At 45.8% G+C, this 17,177-nt stretch overlaps 1 protein-coding gene across 1 annotated transcript; it reads left to right on the forward strand.

Moving 5' to 3' along the window:
- The first annotated feature begins 641 nt into the window (after positions 1–641).
- RSPH3 (radial spoke head 3) lies at positions 642–15,470 on the forward strand. The gene is made up of 9 exons (XM_056344471.1): positions 642–1,366; positions 1,676–1,763; positions 3,403–3,544; positions 4,877–5,022; positions 5,579–5,782; positions 6,814–6,976; positions 8,039–8,125; positions 12,673–12,954; positions 15,182–15,470. Exons 1-8 carry the CDS (start codon positions 1,245–1,247, stop codon positions 12,933–12,935), a joined length of 1,215 nt encoding a protein of 404 aa, XP_056200446.1. The 5' UTR covers positions 642–1,244; the 3' UTR covers positions 12,936–12,954; positions 15,182–15,470.
- The last annotated feature ends 1,707 nt before the right edge of the window (positions 15,471–17,177 follow it).

The raw sequence follows: 17,177 nt of genomic DNA on the forward strand, positions 1-17,177 counted from the left end.
CTTTTTTTTGTTTGGGGTGGGGATTTTTTTTGCTTCTTTTTCTAAAAGTTTCTCTTGCTGTACAGCAGGGGTCCTCAAACTTTTTAACCAGGGGGCCGGCGCGTGGATGCAGTGGCAGGCAGTCATCTGCGGCTGCTTGGTTCCCCCCCAACCCGCGGCTGGGTGTGTGTGTTCTATAAATACCAGGGGCCGGATTGAGGACCCTGGGGGCCATAGTTTGAGGACCCCTGCTGTACAGCTTCCCCGTGCCTTGCAGCATCCTATGAAGTGCTCTTTGCTACCTCCAGTTCTCTTGTCCGTGACTGTCCACACAGGGCTGTCACGCTGCACAGGCACCTGCCACAGTAACATAACTGAGCTGAAATAAATTGCATTTCACCCATAAATTACATTTGAACCAAATATTTCAGAAACAAAGGACGTGGATTATTTTACATACTCAGTCTTGCCAAAGTAATCAAGGCATATCACTACCCACACAGGTAAAAAAAAAGAGCTATCACTGTATCAGTAACCTTTAATTGCTACTATGTTTCTCTTAATGGAAATTTTTCACAGAATCTGAAAACACATCTTCATGATTTGTGATGACAGCGAGTGCAGCTCACTACGGACGGGATGGCACCCCGAGGGCCCACCTCACTGTCCTCCCTCCCATCGTACGACACCTTTACAGCATCCAAATCCCCTGCTCGTGTGGGTACAACCCCCAAACCCCCACCAAGCAAACAACAGCGTTAGACGTACCGCTGTTTGGGCTGCCTTTCAGGACACCGACACTGAGGCCACGGGCACGGCAGCCACCAGGTCTCCCCGGTCCCCCAGCCCACGTCCGCACCGCCGGTGGCCGCGCAGACCGGGCTGAGCCACCGCCCGGCCCCGAGCGGCCGCGCAGGGGCGAGGGGACGGCGACACCTCGCGGTTAAACTCCCTCATTACCTCGGCCCAGCCGGGGCCCCGCAGCGCTACCGAGCGCAAACGCGCCAGCAGCTGAAGTTTTCCGCTAAGCACCCCAGAGCCTGGGGAGCGGGCACGGCCTCCTTAAACCTCCCTCGGGCTGCGGCTCTTTCCTGGCAGGAAAACCGGCGTGAGAGGGAGCGGCGCGGCCGCCGCCCGACAGCGCCGCGACTCCCGGGGCCCTCCCGTCCCGCCCACGCGTTGCCCCGGCGACGCTCTCCGCCGCGGGGCGGCTGCCGCAGCTCCCTCAGCGAGCCGGACCCGCCGCGGCCCGGCCGGACCCCACCATGCTGCCCGCCCGCCAGCTGGAGGTGGCGGCGGCCCCCGCCGTCCTCTACAGCTACTGCAGCCGGCCCCGCGCCCTGCCCGCTCGCCCCAAGTACCGAGCGCCGCCGGACGCCGCCGAGCCGTGAGTGCCGGTGTCGGCGGGCTGCGCCCTCCGGCCCTGCGGCCTACGCGTCCCCAGCGGGCCGCGCTCCCGCCCTCCGCGCCCCCCCCCCCAGCCCGGCTCCCCCGCCGCCTCCCCTCCCTCCCCCCCAAACCGGCTCCCTCGCCGCCCTTCCCGCGGGAGGGGAGCCTCCGCCGCCCGGCCGCCAGGTCCTTCGTCCCATAACTTGGGGCACGGCAGGCTCCGGCCTTTCAGAGGCCCCCTGGCCTGCGTGCGGAGGCCGCGCACCGGCTGCCGCCCTGACCGCGCTGTCTGCGCTTCGTGTTGCAGCGAGAAGGAGCCGCTCCGTTACGCCAACCTCATGTACGACCGCCGAGTAGTGCGTGGCAACACCTACTCCCTTCAAGTCAAACCTGTGGTACGTTTTTATCTGGATCCTGCTGCCGTTTTGTTGAAAAGTAATAGGTAGGGAAAGAAAGCTGTTCCTCTATTTTAAATACTGATGTAATTTTTCACGCAGTCACAGGCCCAGTTAAATTAGCATGTGCCTGTGTTCAGCTTTTCTTTAAAGCACTTAGTTTCACTTGAGTAGTTCTGATTTTTTTTTTCCAGTTAAGTGCTTGATTATTCCCCCACCCACCACCACATTTCTTTAGTGTAATGATCCTGAGCACAAATCATCGCTGCGTAATGTATTATCATATACAGGTGTCATCAGTGAGAATAGTAGCTTTCAGAAAATTGTCTTGGTATCTGAAGTATTTTATTTAACCTGATACAGTAGTAAATGTTTTAGTGATATTTTATTTTTGGAGAATATTTCTGTACAGATAATTTGATTGTGTAAGAATTTAAAGCAGTCTGTATTCTTAAAAGCTACTTTGTGGATATAGCTTTGTTCAGTAGCTGTTTCTTAGAGTGAATTTTGCACATCTTCTGTTTAAGAAGTTCAAAACTCACGTTCATTTCAATTCATAAAAGAGGACTGAATTGAAAAGTTAGTATGGGTTTCTTTTGCTTCATCAGCAATAAAGACCCTATAATTGTTATCTAGCAAACAATTTGTTCATAATATCGTAACTGGACTGAAGTCCCTTTGACCTTCTTAAAGTTTTACCTAGAAACTCTCACTTGTCAGCAAGAACGTGCCATTCTAATATACTTTTATCTCACAAAGAAAAGTTCTGTATACAATATCCACTTCCAAATAATAATTAATCGCTCTTAGTATGAGATGCCATTAGTATGTGACTGTAGGCAGCTGGCATACCTTGTTAGTTTCATGCCTTACAGTCTTTAAGGTAGCTCAAAATTTAGGGTCAGGAAAAAGCAAATCTGAAATGCTAGATTTGTAGCATTAATATCAAACAACAACCTTCGTTTTCCTGTAGAGAGAAATTAGTATAATTTTCAAGTATTGTCACGGTCTAACTGTAGCCAGTAACTAAGCACCATGCAGTCACTCCCCCCCTCCCCTCCTCTGGTGGGATGGGGAGGAGAGTTGAGGAAATGGAAAAATTCATTGGTTGAGATAAGAACAATTTAATAATTGAAATAAAATGAAATATAATATTAAGAACAACAATTGTAATGCAAAGGAGAGAGAAAGAGAGAGGAATAAAATCCAAAAGGAATAAAAAACTCAACAGGTAATACACAATACAATTGCTCACCACCCAATGACTGATGCCCAGCCAGTCCCTGAGCAGCAATGCCCTGGATCACTCCCCCAATATACTGAGCATGATGTTCTGCGGTATGGAATATCCCTTTGGCTAGTTCAGGTCAGCTGTCCTGGCTGTGTCCCCTCCCAGTTTCTTGTTCCCCTCCAGCCTTCTTGCTGGCAGGGCCCAAGGAACTGAAAAGACTTGGTATAAACATTACTTAGCAACAACTGAAAACATCAGTGTGTTACCAACATTATTTTCATACTAAATGCAAAACACAGCATCCTACCAACTAATGAAAAGAAAATTAACTCTATCCCAGCCAAAACCAGTATAAGTACAAAAATTACTCTGTTTTGTGGGGTTTTTTTCTTCTTCATCCCTGCTTAGAGCACCCAACCCAATCCCCTAGAGATTCAAAGGCAGAGGGAAGCACGGGAAAGAGCACTGGCTAGAAAGCGTGCAAAAGAGCAAATGCAACCAAGAACACCTGAGCCTGTGGAAGGCAGAGAGCACATTCATGTACAGACAGGTAAAAGGCTGAATTTTTAAAAATCTATCTGAAAACAAAAACTTGTGGATCTATATTCACTTACTAAATTGATGATGCAGTTGGTAGAATCATGTGGGGTTAAGGTTAGAATCATAGAACTCTAGAATCAGAGGTTCTCTAATCCTTTCCATTATAACCTCTTATTTTTAGTTGTATTTAATCCACTTGGCTAATTAGTGACATTTTCCCAGAGGCTCTGTTTTTCAGGTTTTAGTCTACATTCTTGAGCACTAGTCAAGACTTCTTGATTTGTTCTTTCTTTTTCCAGTATCATCAGAGAATTTTGGTATATGCTTAAAATAGAGGGGTTTAAAAAATTTTGCTTAAGAGTGCAGTCACATATAAGAATAAGAATACTTTGCAAAGTTGGGGGACACACCCTAATTTACAGTAGGAAACTGCCCTATTTTGGGAAAAACAATTTTATGTGTAGGAAAAACAAACTTTAGCAGTGGGGTAATCACGAGGTGAGTGTAATGTATTGCTGTGCCCTTCGAAAATCTTTTCATATTGGTCTGACTTACAGACTGGGAAAATAGCTGTGTTGCATGCTAATCAGACATGAGCTTTGGTTTCTGAGTGTTCCCTCTGCCCCAGCCCCACTGAACTTCCTATACCACCTCTAATGCACACAGCAGCTTTTCACCATTCAAATATTCTTGAATGCAGAGGGAGGCCATCTAGTGTGTAAGTCTTGGTCTATTATCCTTTCCACTGACTACCACAGATAATTTTAAGTACTCCACAGACCTTATTTTTTGAGCTAGGCTATTTATCTCTGCAGTAGGAGACAAACAGTTATAATTCAAATGAAACACATGCTCTTACAGATGTGTGGTTACATCAAGGCCACCTCTGGTTGGGCCAGAAGTAGAATATAATTCTTTAGACCCAAAAGATCCAGTGTTCTGTTTTGCCCCATACAATGGAGAAAAAGTTCTGTTTTCAGTATTACTCATTAGTAGATAGGCAGTCATTATCCCTTTTTGAAATCCTATCCCATTGACTACCAAGAATTATTTATTCTGCAAGGTGGGCTGAAATGGTCTAGACTGAATTTGGAAACCTGCTAAGTTAAATGCCTTTTTAGGAATCACTTCCAAGAAGTGCATCTGATGTTACAGAGAATGTGGCATCAGATGGCCTATGCAGCAAAGTGATCTATGTTTTAAGTTGTCTTTTTTTAAAAAAACTTTATAGAATACTTTTTATTGGACTCTGGATATAATTCACACTGCAGAGTTATCAAAATAGCTGAGAGTTAAAATGAAAAGATTCCAACTTCAGTATTCATTGTGCTTTTGATTCTAGAACTGTATTTGGAAGAGATTAGTGACCGGATAGTAGAGGTTGATACAGAATGTCAAACAGATGCATTTTTGGACAGACCACCCACTCCGCTTTTCATACCAGCCAAAACAGGAAAAGATGTGGCCACGCAAATAGAAGAAGGAGAGGTATGAAGCAAAATCAGGTCCAAGAGCACTGTCAAAACACCTCCCATATAAAATATGTTTCTGATGCAAAATTGGGGGAAAACCAGAAAGGAACTTCTCACAGAATATGCCAAAAACAAACAAACGAACAAAAGGTCTCCAATGTTTGCTTTGAGGTTAAATGCAAAATTCAGGAAGGTGCTTCTTCATGTGCACTGGTTCTGCTGCTTTCAGCTAAGAACTACAATGCTGAGAAAAGCTCTCCCCTGTAGAAGTAGTGTCCAGCCCAAGAAGGGGTTGGGAACACAGAAATAGGGTCCAGGTGAGTGCTCTGCTTCTCCCTGGCAGCCCCCCCGCTGGCTGTGGTCGGGTGTGTGGTGTCTCACTGCAGCCCACGCACCACTTAGCCCCCAGTTGCATTCCTGCTTCGGATTTAGCTGACGCTGGCCCCCACCTGCACTTCTCAGGCTGCCTTCAGCACAAGGGCTTTGCTCACCCTCCTTCCCTCCTTGCCACGGTGCTAAGAGCGATTGTGATCAAGGGACATTTCTCTCCGTTTCCCTGACTCCATCCTCAGTTGTTTGACTTTGATGTTGAAGTCAAGCCGATCCTGGAAGTGTTGATTGGGAAAACGGTTGAGCAAGCTTTGCTGGAAGTCATGGAGGAAGAAGAGCTGGCCCAGCTGTGGGCACATCAGCGTGCCTATGCCGAGCTGCGTAATGCAGAGCTTGCTGAAGTACAGCGCCTGGAAGAGCAGGACAGGCGATACAGAGAGGAGAAGGTAGGACTTCCTAACAGCAGAGCAGGCCTCTGCTCACTAGAAGAGAGAAAACCATTTCCAGCACTGAAAGACAAGCTGTGAAATAAGCTGAATATGGTCAAAAGTGTCCTGTCAAATTTCATATTCCTCAAAGCATTTTAGTGCCACATAGCTGCACTCTGTCATTTGCTCTCGTGCACCACCACCATGCTGTTGTGTTTATTTGGAGCAGTCATGCCCCAGTGACCTGGTGTACTTGGACACCTGATCAAGAGGCCAAACCCAACAGCATTTTCCTCTGTAGCTGATACAGCCGTTACTCAAGGCTTTTTATTATAACTGTTAAATGAGTAGTCAGAGTGCTTGAAAGAGAGACACCTCCTATTATTTCATACCCAAAGCATGCACTACTATATGTGCACACATACATCTCAAGATCTCCAAGTATTAATCTCTATTAGTACTTCCTAGGAAATAGGAATAAACAAAAAAGGCAAGTCTTAATCACTCACTATTAATCAGCCTTGTATAACTGGGATTTTTAATATTTTCCTGGACCAATTTGAGTTTTAATCTTTTCTTACATCAAATAGGATATAATACTGGAAAAATAAAAAGTTTGGGAAATCCTGACCCAACTTCATCTCATTCCAAGGCCAATGATCAGCTTGATCTGCAGTAATAAAGCAGAGTCGTGAGATCAATGCATAGTAGTGTATTAAAGAAGGGTCTCATTTGGCCTGCTAGAAGGCCCTTATTTTACAGACCTGCCAAAATGAGAAAAAGTATACTGAAGGAATGTGGTTCCCTCTAGTCCTTGTGGATTTTAGTACTCCGTAGATTGAGTACAAGCTGGCTTTCAAACACCCTTTCATATGAGGATTTTTTGTGGAAGTTAGAGGCCACAAATACCAGGTTGAGACCATAAGTATCTGTACTTCTTATTATCTTTGCTATTTATAACTCTCACACTGTGATCATTCTTCAAAGTCTAGATCAAAAGAGTAGCAGCTAAAGGCCTGGAAGTTTAACATGCAATACTGCCTTGACAGGAACGTCGCAAACGCCAGCACATGCAAATGCTGCAGAAACAGAAAGAGACCACAGAGAAAATTGCAGCTCGGGCATTCGCTCAGCGTTACTTGGCTGATCTCATTCCCTCAGTCTTCAACAATCTTCGTGATAGTGGATTTTTTTATGACCCTATAGAAAGAGGTTTGTATGTAGTATTTTTTTTTAATATGTGAACTGAGTAATATAAAGCTCAAAACAACCATGAAACGTAGCTTATTGTTCTGTTGTTTAGAATAATGTCATAAGACTTTATTCTTTACATTTGTGGCCAAACAGATAATTTCCAACCTCATACACTTAACACAAAATTTATTGGACATCTGTACAAGTAGTCAAGACTAAGCAAAAGCTGACAGTGTGACAATGAGAAGAGCTGCTTTTGAACTGGAGAGAAATAAATGGGTGGTTAGGATTGGTAGAGCTGAGAGATCCAAAGTGAAGTAGATGTATTTTGATAGGACATGAAAAGAAATCCATATGTCATTCTGAATCTTTTTTAGTGATTGTCAGAGCAAAGGAGAGATTAGTTAATTAGAATTAGGCCCCCAAAATAATTTTGGAATTGTACATTGGTGACTTCCAACTGTTTAGAATCAGCAGCATTTCTTTTGGGCTACCTTGCTGGACCCCACTTCCCCAGACCCTGCACGGATGCACAGACCACAGTTTGGGAATGGTTACACTCTCCAGAATGAGTCATGGGGTAAATGCAGGAACTGAGTGTATTTTGCAAACAGGACAGGCTTTGGGACCATGGTGTACAAAGGGTATGATTTGAGAAAAACATGGGTGAGAAAGCTCTTTAGTCAGAGGGAACAAATGCTTTCAGCAGACCAGAAGCCAGATGTCTTTGGAAAGCAAGGCAGGAAATGTTATTCTCCTGACTTGTTCAGGATATTTTCATCTCATTAGAACATTACTGTGTATCTCATCTGTACTAGCCTTTCAGGGGTGCCAGACCCTTTGGAAAATCACTGCAGTTGAGAGGACTCTGGTCTTGGTCCGTAACGATAAGGAACCTCAGTAAGAGAGACAAGAGATAAGAAACCCAACAACACCTGAGAGATTTCATCTGGCTCTTGCAGAGCAAGTGTCTTTTGGCAAAGATGTTCATCCCTTAATGGTCACAGCAAATAAAAAGTGGCCCCAAGATCCTGTTGCTCACTTTTTTTTTCTTTCTTTCTTCCTGCTAAATTCTTACAGATATTGAGACAGAATTCCTTCCGTGGCTGATGACAGAAGTGGAAGAAACACTAGAGAAGAAGGTTCTGGGGAGGACAGTGCTTGACTGTAAGTTACCAAATCCCGGAATGTAATCTGGCTGCTTGATGTCCTTGATTGTTTTTTTCGCAGTCAGAACAAATATCACGCAGGGTCACTGTGGGTTAAGGTAGGAGGTGTCATTTTAGCAAGAATGCCAAGTACCCATGGCTTTTTGTGGTGTGGGGTTTTTTTATTTTTTTGGGGTGGGGGTGTGGCTTAAACTATATCAAAACATTTTTAATGTTGAAAAACTACTACTACATACACCTCAGCAGTGGATTCTCCACTGAAATAATAAAATTGCCGCACTCTTTGCTGGCTTTATACTGTTTGAGATGTGTTCACAGAATGGTCAGAGTTGGAAGGGGCCTCTGGAGATCATCTGGTTCAACCCGCTGCTAAAGCAGGTTCACCTACAGCTGGTTGCACAGAGTCATGTCCAGGCGGGTTTTGAATGTCTCCAGAGGAGACGCCACACTCTCTCTGGGCAGCCTGCTCCTGTGCTCTGTCACCCTCAAAGTAAAGTTCTTCTTTGTATTCAGATGGAACTTCCTGTGTTGCAGTTTGTGCCTGTTGCCCCTTGTCCTGTCACTGGGCACCACTGAACAGAGCCCGGCCCCATCCTCTTGGCATTTGCCCTGAAGACATTTGTATACAGTGATAAGATCCCTGCTCAGTCTTCTCTTCTCCAGACTAAACAGGCCCAGCTCTCTCAGCCTTTCCTCATGAGGAAGATGCTCCAGTCCTCTCATCATCTCTGTAGCCCTCCGCTGGGCCCTCTCCAGTGGTTCCCTGGCTCTCTTCCACTGGGGAGCCCAGACCTGGACACAGCACTCCAGATGGGGCCTCACCAGGGCAGAGCAGAAGGGGAGGACAACCTCCCTCGACCTGCTGGCCATGGTCCTTCTAAGTCACCCCAGGATCCCGGTGGCCTTCTTGGACACCAGGACACACTGCTGGCTCATGGTCAGCTTGGTGTCCTCCAGGACTCCCAGGTCCTTCTCCACAGAGCTGCCTTCCAGCAGGTCAGCCCCCAGCCAGTACTGGTGCAGGGAGCTGTTCCTCCCCAGGTGCAGGACCCTACAAATTGGCTTTGTTGAACTTCATTGGGTTCCCTTCTGCCCAACTCTCCAGCCTGCCCAGGTCTCGCTGGATGGCAGCACAGCCTGCTGGTGTATCAGCCACTCCTGCCAGTTTTGTATCACCAGCAAACTCACTGAGGGCACACTCTGTCCCTTCGTCCAGGGCACTGATGAGTAAGTTGGACGTGACTGGACCAAGTACTGACCCCTGGGGAACACCACTGGCTACAGGCCTCCAGCCTGACTCTGTGCCATGGATCACAGCCCTCTGAGCTCTGCCATTCAGCCAGTTCTCAATCCACCTCGGTATCCACTGATCTAACCCACACTGCCTGAGCTTAACTATGAGGATGTTATGGAGGACAGTGTCAAAAGCCTTGCTGAAGTCAAGATGGACAACATCCACTGCTCTCCCCTTATCTACCCAGCCAGTCATTCCATCATAGAAGCCTATCAGGTTTGTCAGGCATGATTTCCCCTTAGTGAATTCATGTTGACTGTTCCTGATGACCTTCTTTTCCTCTACATGCTCAGAGATGACCTCCAGGATGAGCTGTTCCATGACCTTTCCAGGGATGGAGGGGAAGCTGACAGGCCTGTAGTTTCATGGGTCCTCCTTGTTGCCCTTTTTGAAGACTGGACTGACATTGGCTTTCCTCCAGTCCTCAGGCACCTCTCCTGTCCTCCATGACCTTTCAAAGATGGAGAGCCTTGGCAATAACATCTGCCAGCTCCCTCAGCACTTGGGGGTGCATCCCATTAGGGCCTATGGATTTGTGTCTGTCAGGTTTGCTTAAGTGGTCTCTAACAGGATCCTCCTCATCCATGGGAAAGTCTTCCCTTCTCCAGACTTCATCTCTCACTTCCAGGGTCTGGGAAACCTGAGGGTCAGCCTTGGCAGTGAAGACTGAAGTGAAGAAGGCATTCGGTAACTCTGCCTTCTCTGTGTCCTTCGTCACCAGGGCACCCACCTCATTCAGCAGTGGGCCCACGTTTTCCCTAGTCATCCCTTTCCTACTGATGTACTTGAAGAAGCCCTTCCTGTTGTCCTTGACATCCCTTGTTAGATTTAATTTCAGACAGACCTTAGCCTTCCTTGTCACCTTCCTGCATGCTTTGACAGTATCCCTATTTTCCTCCCAAGTGGCCTGTCCCTTTACCACACCCTGTAAACTTCTTTCTTCTGTTTGGGGTTTGCCAGAAGTTCCTTGTTTATCCATGTTGATACTGGGAGACGCAATACATTTGGCAGGAACAGAATGGTTAAAGAACACCATTATTTTCTCTGCTACAGAACTCTTATTTCTCACGTGTTACACAGCCACCATTACTGTGCCACTCTCTGTAGTGTGCCTGTTGTGCCAGTGGGACAGCAAAGCCCATTCTGTCTACAGCCACATGTATACCATGAACATCACTTGTTCGTGTAAGCTCCTTGAGCTATGGAGTAACATGTTCATCCTGCATGAAAGGAGAAGAGAAGGATAATCGTAGGCCATGGTTGACTGAGAAGTCAGGTGACCAACACTTTTAATCAAAACAAGGCCTTACCTCCTCAGCAGTCAAAAATCATGCCCTTGCTTTTGAAATAGATTAAAATATCAGCCTCTTTTGGGCTAGTTCAACCTAAGTATTCAGGTTCTTTCATTAGGCAGTCTTCAGAGGCTGCAGGTGAAACACCTGAACAGTCTAAACTCTGTCTTGTGTAGAAACACAAAATCATGATGAGTGCATGTTATAGAATCACAGAATGGTTTGGATTGGAAGGGACCTTAAAGATCATCTAGTTCTAACCCCCCTGCAGTGGACAGGGACACCATCCACTAGAACAGGTTGTTCAGAGCTCCATGCAGCCTGGTCTTGAACACTTCCAGGGACGGGGCATCCACAACTTCTCTGGGCAACCTGTTCCAGGATCTCACCACCCTCACAGTAAAGAATTTCTTCCCAAGATCGAATCTAAATCTATCCACTTTCAGTTTAAAGCCATTAACCTGTTGTCCTGTCACTACATGCCCTTGTAAATAGTCTCTCTCCAGTTTCTTGTAGGCCCCTTTTGGATACTGGAAGGCTGCTATTAGGTGTCCCTGGAGCCTTCTCTTGTCCAGGCCAAAAAACCCCAACTCTCTCAGCCTGTCTTCATAGGAGAGGTGCTCCAGCCCTCTGATCATCTTCATGGACCTCCAGCAGATCCCTGTCCTTCTTATGCTGGGAGCCCCAGCGCTGAATGCAGTACTCCAGGTGGGGTCTCATGAGAGCAGACTCCCTTGACCTGCTGGTCAAGCTTCTTTTGATGCAGCCCAGGGTACAAAGATTGGCTCTCTGAGCTGCAAGCACATATTACTGAGCTGTGTTGAGCTTCTTGTCAACCAACACCCCTCGAGTCTTTCTCCTCATGGCTGCTCTCAATCTATTCTCTGCCCAGCCTGTATTTGTGCTTGGGATTGCCTTGACCCACATGCAGGACCTTGCACTTGGCCGTGTTGAACTTCATGAGGTTTGCACAGGCCCAGCTCTCAAGTCTGTCAAGGTCCCTTTGGATGACATCCCTGCCCTCCCGCATGTTGACTGCACCATGCAGCTTGGTATCATATCTAGTCACCCACTGTTGAACAAACATCCTCTCTGCAAAAGGAACTGCAAATTGCATTCTCCAAGTTTTGTAGAGGCAGACACAGCCTCAGCTGAAGTAGTTGGTGGCTTCTCTCCCCACTTATGCAGAAGCCATATGGGGACAGTTGAAGGATCCATCGTTAACCTATTTGAATGAAGCTGCCTACTTAAAGGATTTATTTTGTCACTGTCCAATAAAAGACTGAACTACAAAGGAAGAACCTTCAGTGTAAGGCAGTTAGGTTTGTCCTCTCAGAGATGACCATTCTCTCCTTTTCTTCCTGAAGTCAGCTCATGAATTAACAATGGAACTTAATACGTGTCCTATTTTCTGCATTAAACCTCTCTTCTTTCATTGTTGGCCTCTGTTTTTCATATTTAAATGATGTATATCAAAGTGAGTGTTGATTTTTTGTTGTTGTATCCATTGGAAGGGGTATAATGAAAAATTCACAAAGGCTAAGCCGCAAAAATAGTAAAGAATAGGTGCTTTACAGCTGCTTTTCAGAAAGAAGATCTTTTGATGCCTCCCATAGTTCCAGTATTTCCCACGGCCAAAAACACCACGCTGTGTGCAACCCGGCTAGTTCTTATTCCTGGTGGGGTGACCTGCTCTGGAACTAAGGAACAACAGTGAGGAAATGTATAAAACCATCCAGGTGAACCCTTTAAAATCACTGTTTTCAGGGTAAACTGCTTATTTGGCTGGAACTAGGCTCCAGCAGCAGGGATGTTTTTTCTCATTCAAGTGTTCTTTCATTTTTAGTGTTATTTTTGGTTTTTTCCCATTTAAGAAGTTATAGGTCAGTAATATATAAAATAATCTCAAATTACAGGTTTTTTTCCTCTGTGCATTAATGGTGGCTTTCTCTGTTTCAGCCTTGATTCGTACAGTGGTTGAAAAACGGTTAGATGCATTTAGCCATAAGCCTCTGTCTGATGAGACAGAGGCACCTGCTGAAGAGCTCAGGCCAGCAGATGCAGCACCCCAGGCGGACAGTGAGACAGACGCTGCTGACCAACTGGTTGCAGAGAAAGAAGGGGGTGACCAACCTGTTGCTGATGAACACCCTTCACGTCACGTCTCTTTCCAGTTAGAAGAGTCGGATCAAGCAGGAACAGGGGATTTAGAAACTGAGTAACAAGCAGGCAAGTCATCAAGTAAGTGGAGATGAATGGCTTAGAAAGAAGAAATGAATTCCTATCTATTTACAAGTATTGTGCCCTAGCCATGCTGAAGGATGAACCTAAGCAACAGCAGAGCATGGAAGTGTGTTTCCATATGCTGGTTTCAGGCTATAAGAATCAAGAGGGACGTTACTAGTGCAGTGAATGGCAGTGAAATTCTGTCCCAAAACCTGGTATATTTATAGTTGAAAAATAATGCTGTCTCACACCCAGTGCTAGAAGGTCATGAGAAGGACATTGAGAGCATTCTAACAACCTTTGCGAGTGCATTGATAACATTCTCAGAACAGAATTTCTTTACTTTCCCTATATTGAAAGGTAGCTACTACAACACTTAGATAAACCTGGTTTTGCTCATGTTAGTCTCTCCTTTCCTGACAATCTTGGATGGGCATCTCAGTAGGTAATAGAGCAAAGGCTGTTGTTCCTGAAGCTTTTCAGGGTCAAAGAGTTACCTGTCACTGGGAATTGCTGCCAGTGCAAAATCCTCGGCTTCCTGACTCCTGGTGTAAGGGGCTGGAGACACATGCTAAGTCCAGTCTCCGTTTTCTTTGCAATCTTCCTTTCCTGCTGCTTCACTGGTGGAAATGGTACCAGACGTGACTGACAAGATGCGCTTGCACTACCATGTGTATCTGTCTGTACACAGGCCAGCTCCTCAAGTGGGGCATTCCCACTCATAAAAGCACATCTTCATTGCAGCAACACCATTTCCTTGCTAGCTGCGCCTGTGGAAAAAGTCCTGCCTTGTCCAGACTGCTTTGTGCTGCCTCCTCTCTGCAGGTCAGCTGGCTATATCTCAGTCTGAGAGTGGGGATGTCAGGAATGACAGCTGAAGAGATAAGGACCTGTGCCGCATCTCATACCCTCAAAAGGGATGTTGAAACGGAACAAGGTCTTAAAAAAATTAGTCAGGATGAGTTTGGTACAATGCTCTGGGTGATGCTCTGTTTGTGTTGAGAAAGGAATGTACTCTGAATAATTAGAAAAGGTTCCACTGAGGACGTTAAAGGAATATACTCAATAATAGGAAAAGTACTCTGAATAAGAAAAGGTTCCACTAAATGATGTTAAAGGAATGTACTCTAAATAATTAGAAAAGATAAGGTGGGTACCTGAAGGAGATAAGGAGACCAGTCAGGAAATCGTTGAACAAAGAAAGCTGAAAGGTTTACTCCACCTAGATCCCACCTATTATGAATGGAATGATTAGTTGTCAAAATCAAATTAATATGTATGTAAAGATGTTGCAACCTCTCACGAAAACTGTATAAATTACTTAACTTTTCACTGAAAACTTCGGAGCTAGTTTGTCCGGTGCGAATCGGTTAGCTCCCTAACATTGCATGAAATAAATACCTTTGCTGCTTAAAGACAAAATTTGTCTCTGAGCAGTTACTCTGCTGTTTTGGCATCAATGTCCAGACTTTTCACTGCGCCACTTGTACGCGTGGCTTCCAAGGCAGATGCTGCCTCCCCTCCATCCTAAGCTAGGACATCCAGTGAAATCAGGGCAGCTATTGCTTACGTGGAAAAGCTCCCTTGGAAGGTCTCAGGTATTTACCTGTCTCTGAAGGTAGCTGAAAATCAGAAGTAAGGAGAAGTATCCACCCACAAATCCACTCAGTGGCTTGATGTAATATGAATGTATTAAAACTGAGTGTCTAGAGTCACATAGTACAGATTGTAGACAAACACACCCATGGATGCTTTTCAAAGCTGAAATATTCCCCTGTAAACTCCTCCTCTGTTTGCTAAGTTGACAGTATTTCAACAAAGTATGCTTGTTTTTTCACTTATGATTGATTCCTCAAAGCATCCAGCAAAATGTGTTGCATGTGAAATTAAGGTAGTCTGTGCTCGGTCTATAAGTTTATAAGAAGAATTTATTTTTATGCATATGACTGGAATTGGAAGCTTGAAATAAAACTATGGTTTACACATTGAAGTTGGTGGGAGGTTTACCTCAATTTCAGTTGGACCAAGATTTTGCATTGGTTTTTTCCCTGTGATGATGGAGACTCCTGTCACTTCAGATAGATCAGGTAAATTACTTCAGGCTAATTTTATCTAGAGAAATGAAAAGGCTTTTTGACATGATTCATGAGAATTGTAAATGTTTCAGCTCATTTTCAGAACACTGTATGTCAGTTTTAAGGATTCCTCGTCACTGAATGATTGTTTTGTCATGTGTTTACAGGAGACAGCATAATCTCGAGGACTGCCATAATCATTCCTGAAAAGATTCAAATAAATGCTGACTTGAGTATTTGGGTTTGGAACATTACAAGAGGAAGGTGATCACCTGGAATATCTTCATTTTTGTCACTCCTGCTCTGTGTTTGATTGCTAGAAATTTTACTTGAAGTGTTGAATTATTCTATTTAAATAAGTTGTAGTATTATTATGTAGTCTGAAATTATTATTAAAAAATAATGAATTGTATGCCCTGCTTTTTTACTTCATTAGAACTTATAGGTATAACTCAAGTATTGTGTATTGGTGTAGATTTTGCTGTAACTGGTTGTTTTTATGAGGCCACACAGCCGTGAAGCTTTCTTTATACCTTACTGGCAGTTCTCCATTAATAGCCCTGTACTTGAATTCAGCCCCAGATACAGGCAGGTTGGCAGGGGAGGGGACCCCTCACACCCTGTTGGTCACTCAAGAAACGGAAAACCATGAGCAACAGTAAGGAGGGGAAGAGGGATTTGGGGTAATGGCGTAGCTGTCACCTGTTAGGGGTGATGCCGGCAGACACGCAGGCGGTGTGGCGCAAGCCTTGCCTCTGACAGGGTGGCTCAGGGGCTGGCGTTCAGGTGGCTGGGGGAGCCACTTCAGCCCAGCCCTAGCGTGAGCAGGGCATCCCTCGCACCGCATCCCCGCGGGGGCCCCTCCTGATGCCCTTCCCCTCCAAATGCCCTTTCTCAGGTCAGTATCTCCGGCAGCAGTTGTCCCCGGCAGGCAGGTAAGCCGCAGAGTAGCCAGCTCTGCACCCGCGGTGGCCCGGGGGTGGTCTCGCATGTGCATGCGAGGGGGAGCGGGGAGGGGACAGAGGCAGCCGGCACTGCAGGCGCTAGAGGGCAGGGCAGCCCACGGCAATCCGGCTGCAGAAAGACACTGATGTCACCTGCTGCACACGGTGCACGCTGCAGTAGTGACACCTGTCTGGACTTACCTCCTCTTCTAAACCCCAAAGTTGTTGACCTTTTGCAAAATCTACCCATAACATGAGGAGCCAACACTCAGGGTCTCCCAATACAGTCCACACTGAGCTCACAGAACCGCAGAAAAGACATACTGCCTGGCCCTGACTCAGTTTGCGAGATCCTCTTGATATTAACGGACCAAACGGGACCCTCTGCATTTCTCCACTGCACACTGGCAGACTGGGAGCGTTTTGGTGAGAGTAAAGTTCATGGCTGGTTTGCTGCTGGCAGAAGTCATGGGTTTCAAAGAGCTGCAGAGAGAACAAATAAAAAGAATACACCTGTGAAAGTGTTTGCTTGCTTCTTATATGCATGCCTTGATCATGAACCTCACCTTATCAATCTCTAATGGCATCAGCCTTGGGAGCCTGCAGAAGCTGTATTACATTAACAGCAACAGTATACAGCAATATACAGCAACAGCCCTGTGGTGTTCACCAAGCCATGAAGACTCCTCTCCTGCCCTCCTGCAGGAGACTCCTTCAGACCAGCATGACAGTATCTGTCATAGTGAAACTATTTCAGTGTGCTTTCTCATTGCTAGGGTTTCTTTACTGGTACAAACCAGAAGCTAGACATGACACAGAGCACATTTCAGTGGTCTAGCTGTGATGCTGCTTCATGGCAGTATCGTTGTAGTTATAAACCACCTTATGTTGCCTCACTTATCCTTAGCCCCACCACAAACGTTTGGCACTCTTCAGGTTGCCCAGACCTTGGCTATTAACATACAATACTAGATACATATACTGTCCCTGGCAGTTTAAGTTAAGAAATCCGACAGTGAACTGTAGCACCCATAGTGGCGGCATATCCCATGCTGCTGACTGCCGTGGGGTTCATGATTTCTGGCAAAAAGTCTGGCAAAGAGGCTGGTGCAATAATGCTTGAAGCTGCCTCAGAAAGATTACTTTTACCTATCAGAGTCCTAGCTGGATTTTACAGTCACTGCTGAGACAATGTGTACTGTGAAAAATGACCTAACAG

The sequence above is a fragment of the Falco biarmicus genome, chromosome 6, assembly GCF_023638135.1.
Source record: "Falco biarmicus isolate bFalBia1 chromosome 6, bFalBia1.pri, whole genome shotgun sequence".
NCBI lineage: Eukaryota > Metazoa > Chordata > Aves > Falconiformes > Falconidae > Falco > Falco biarmicus.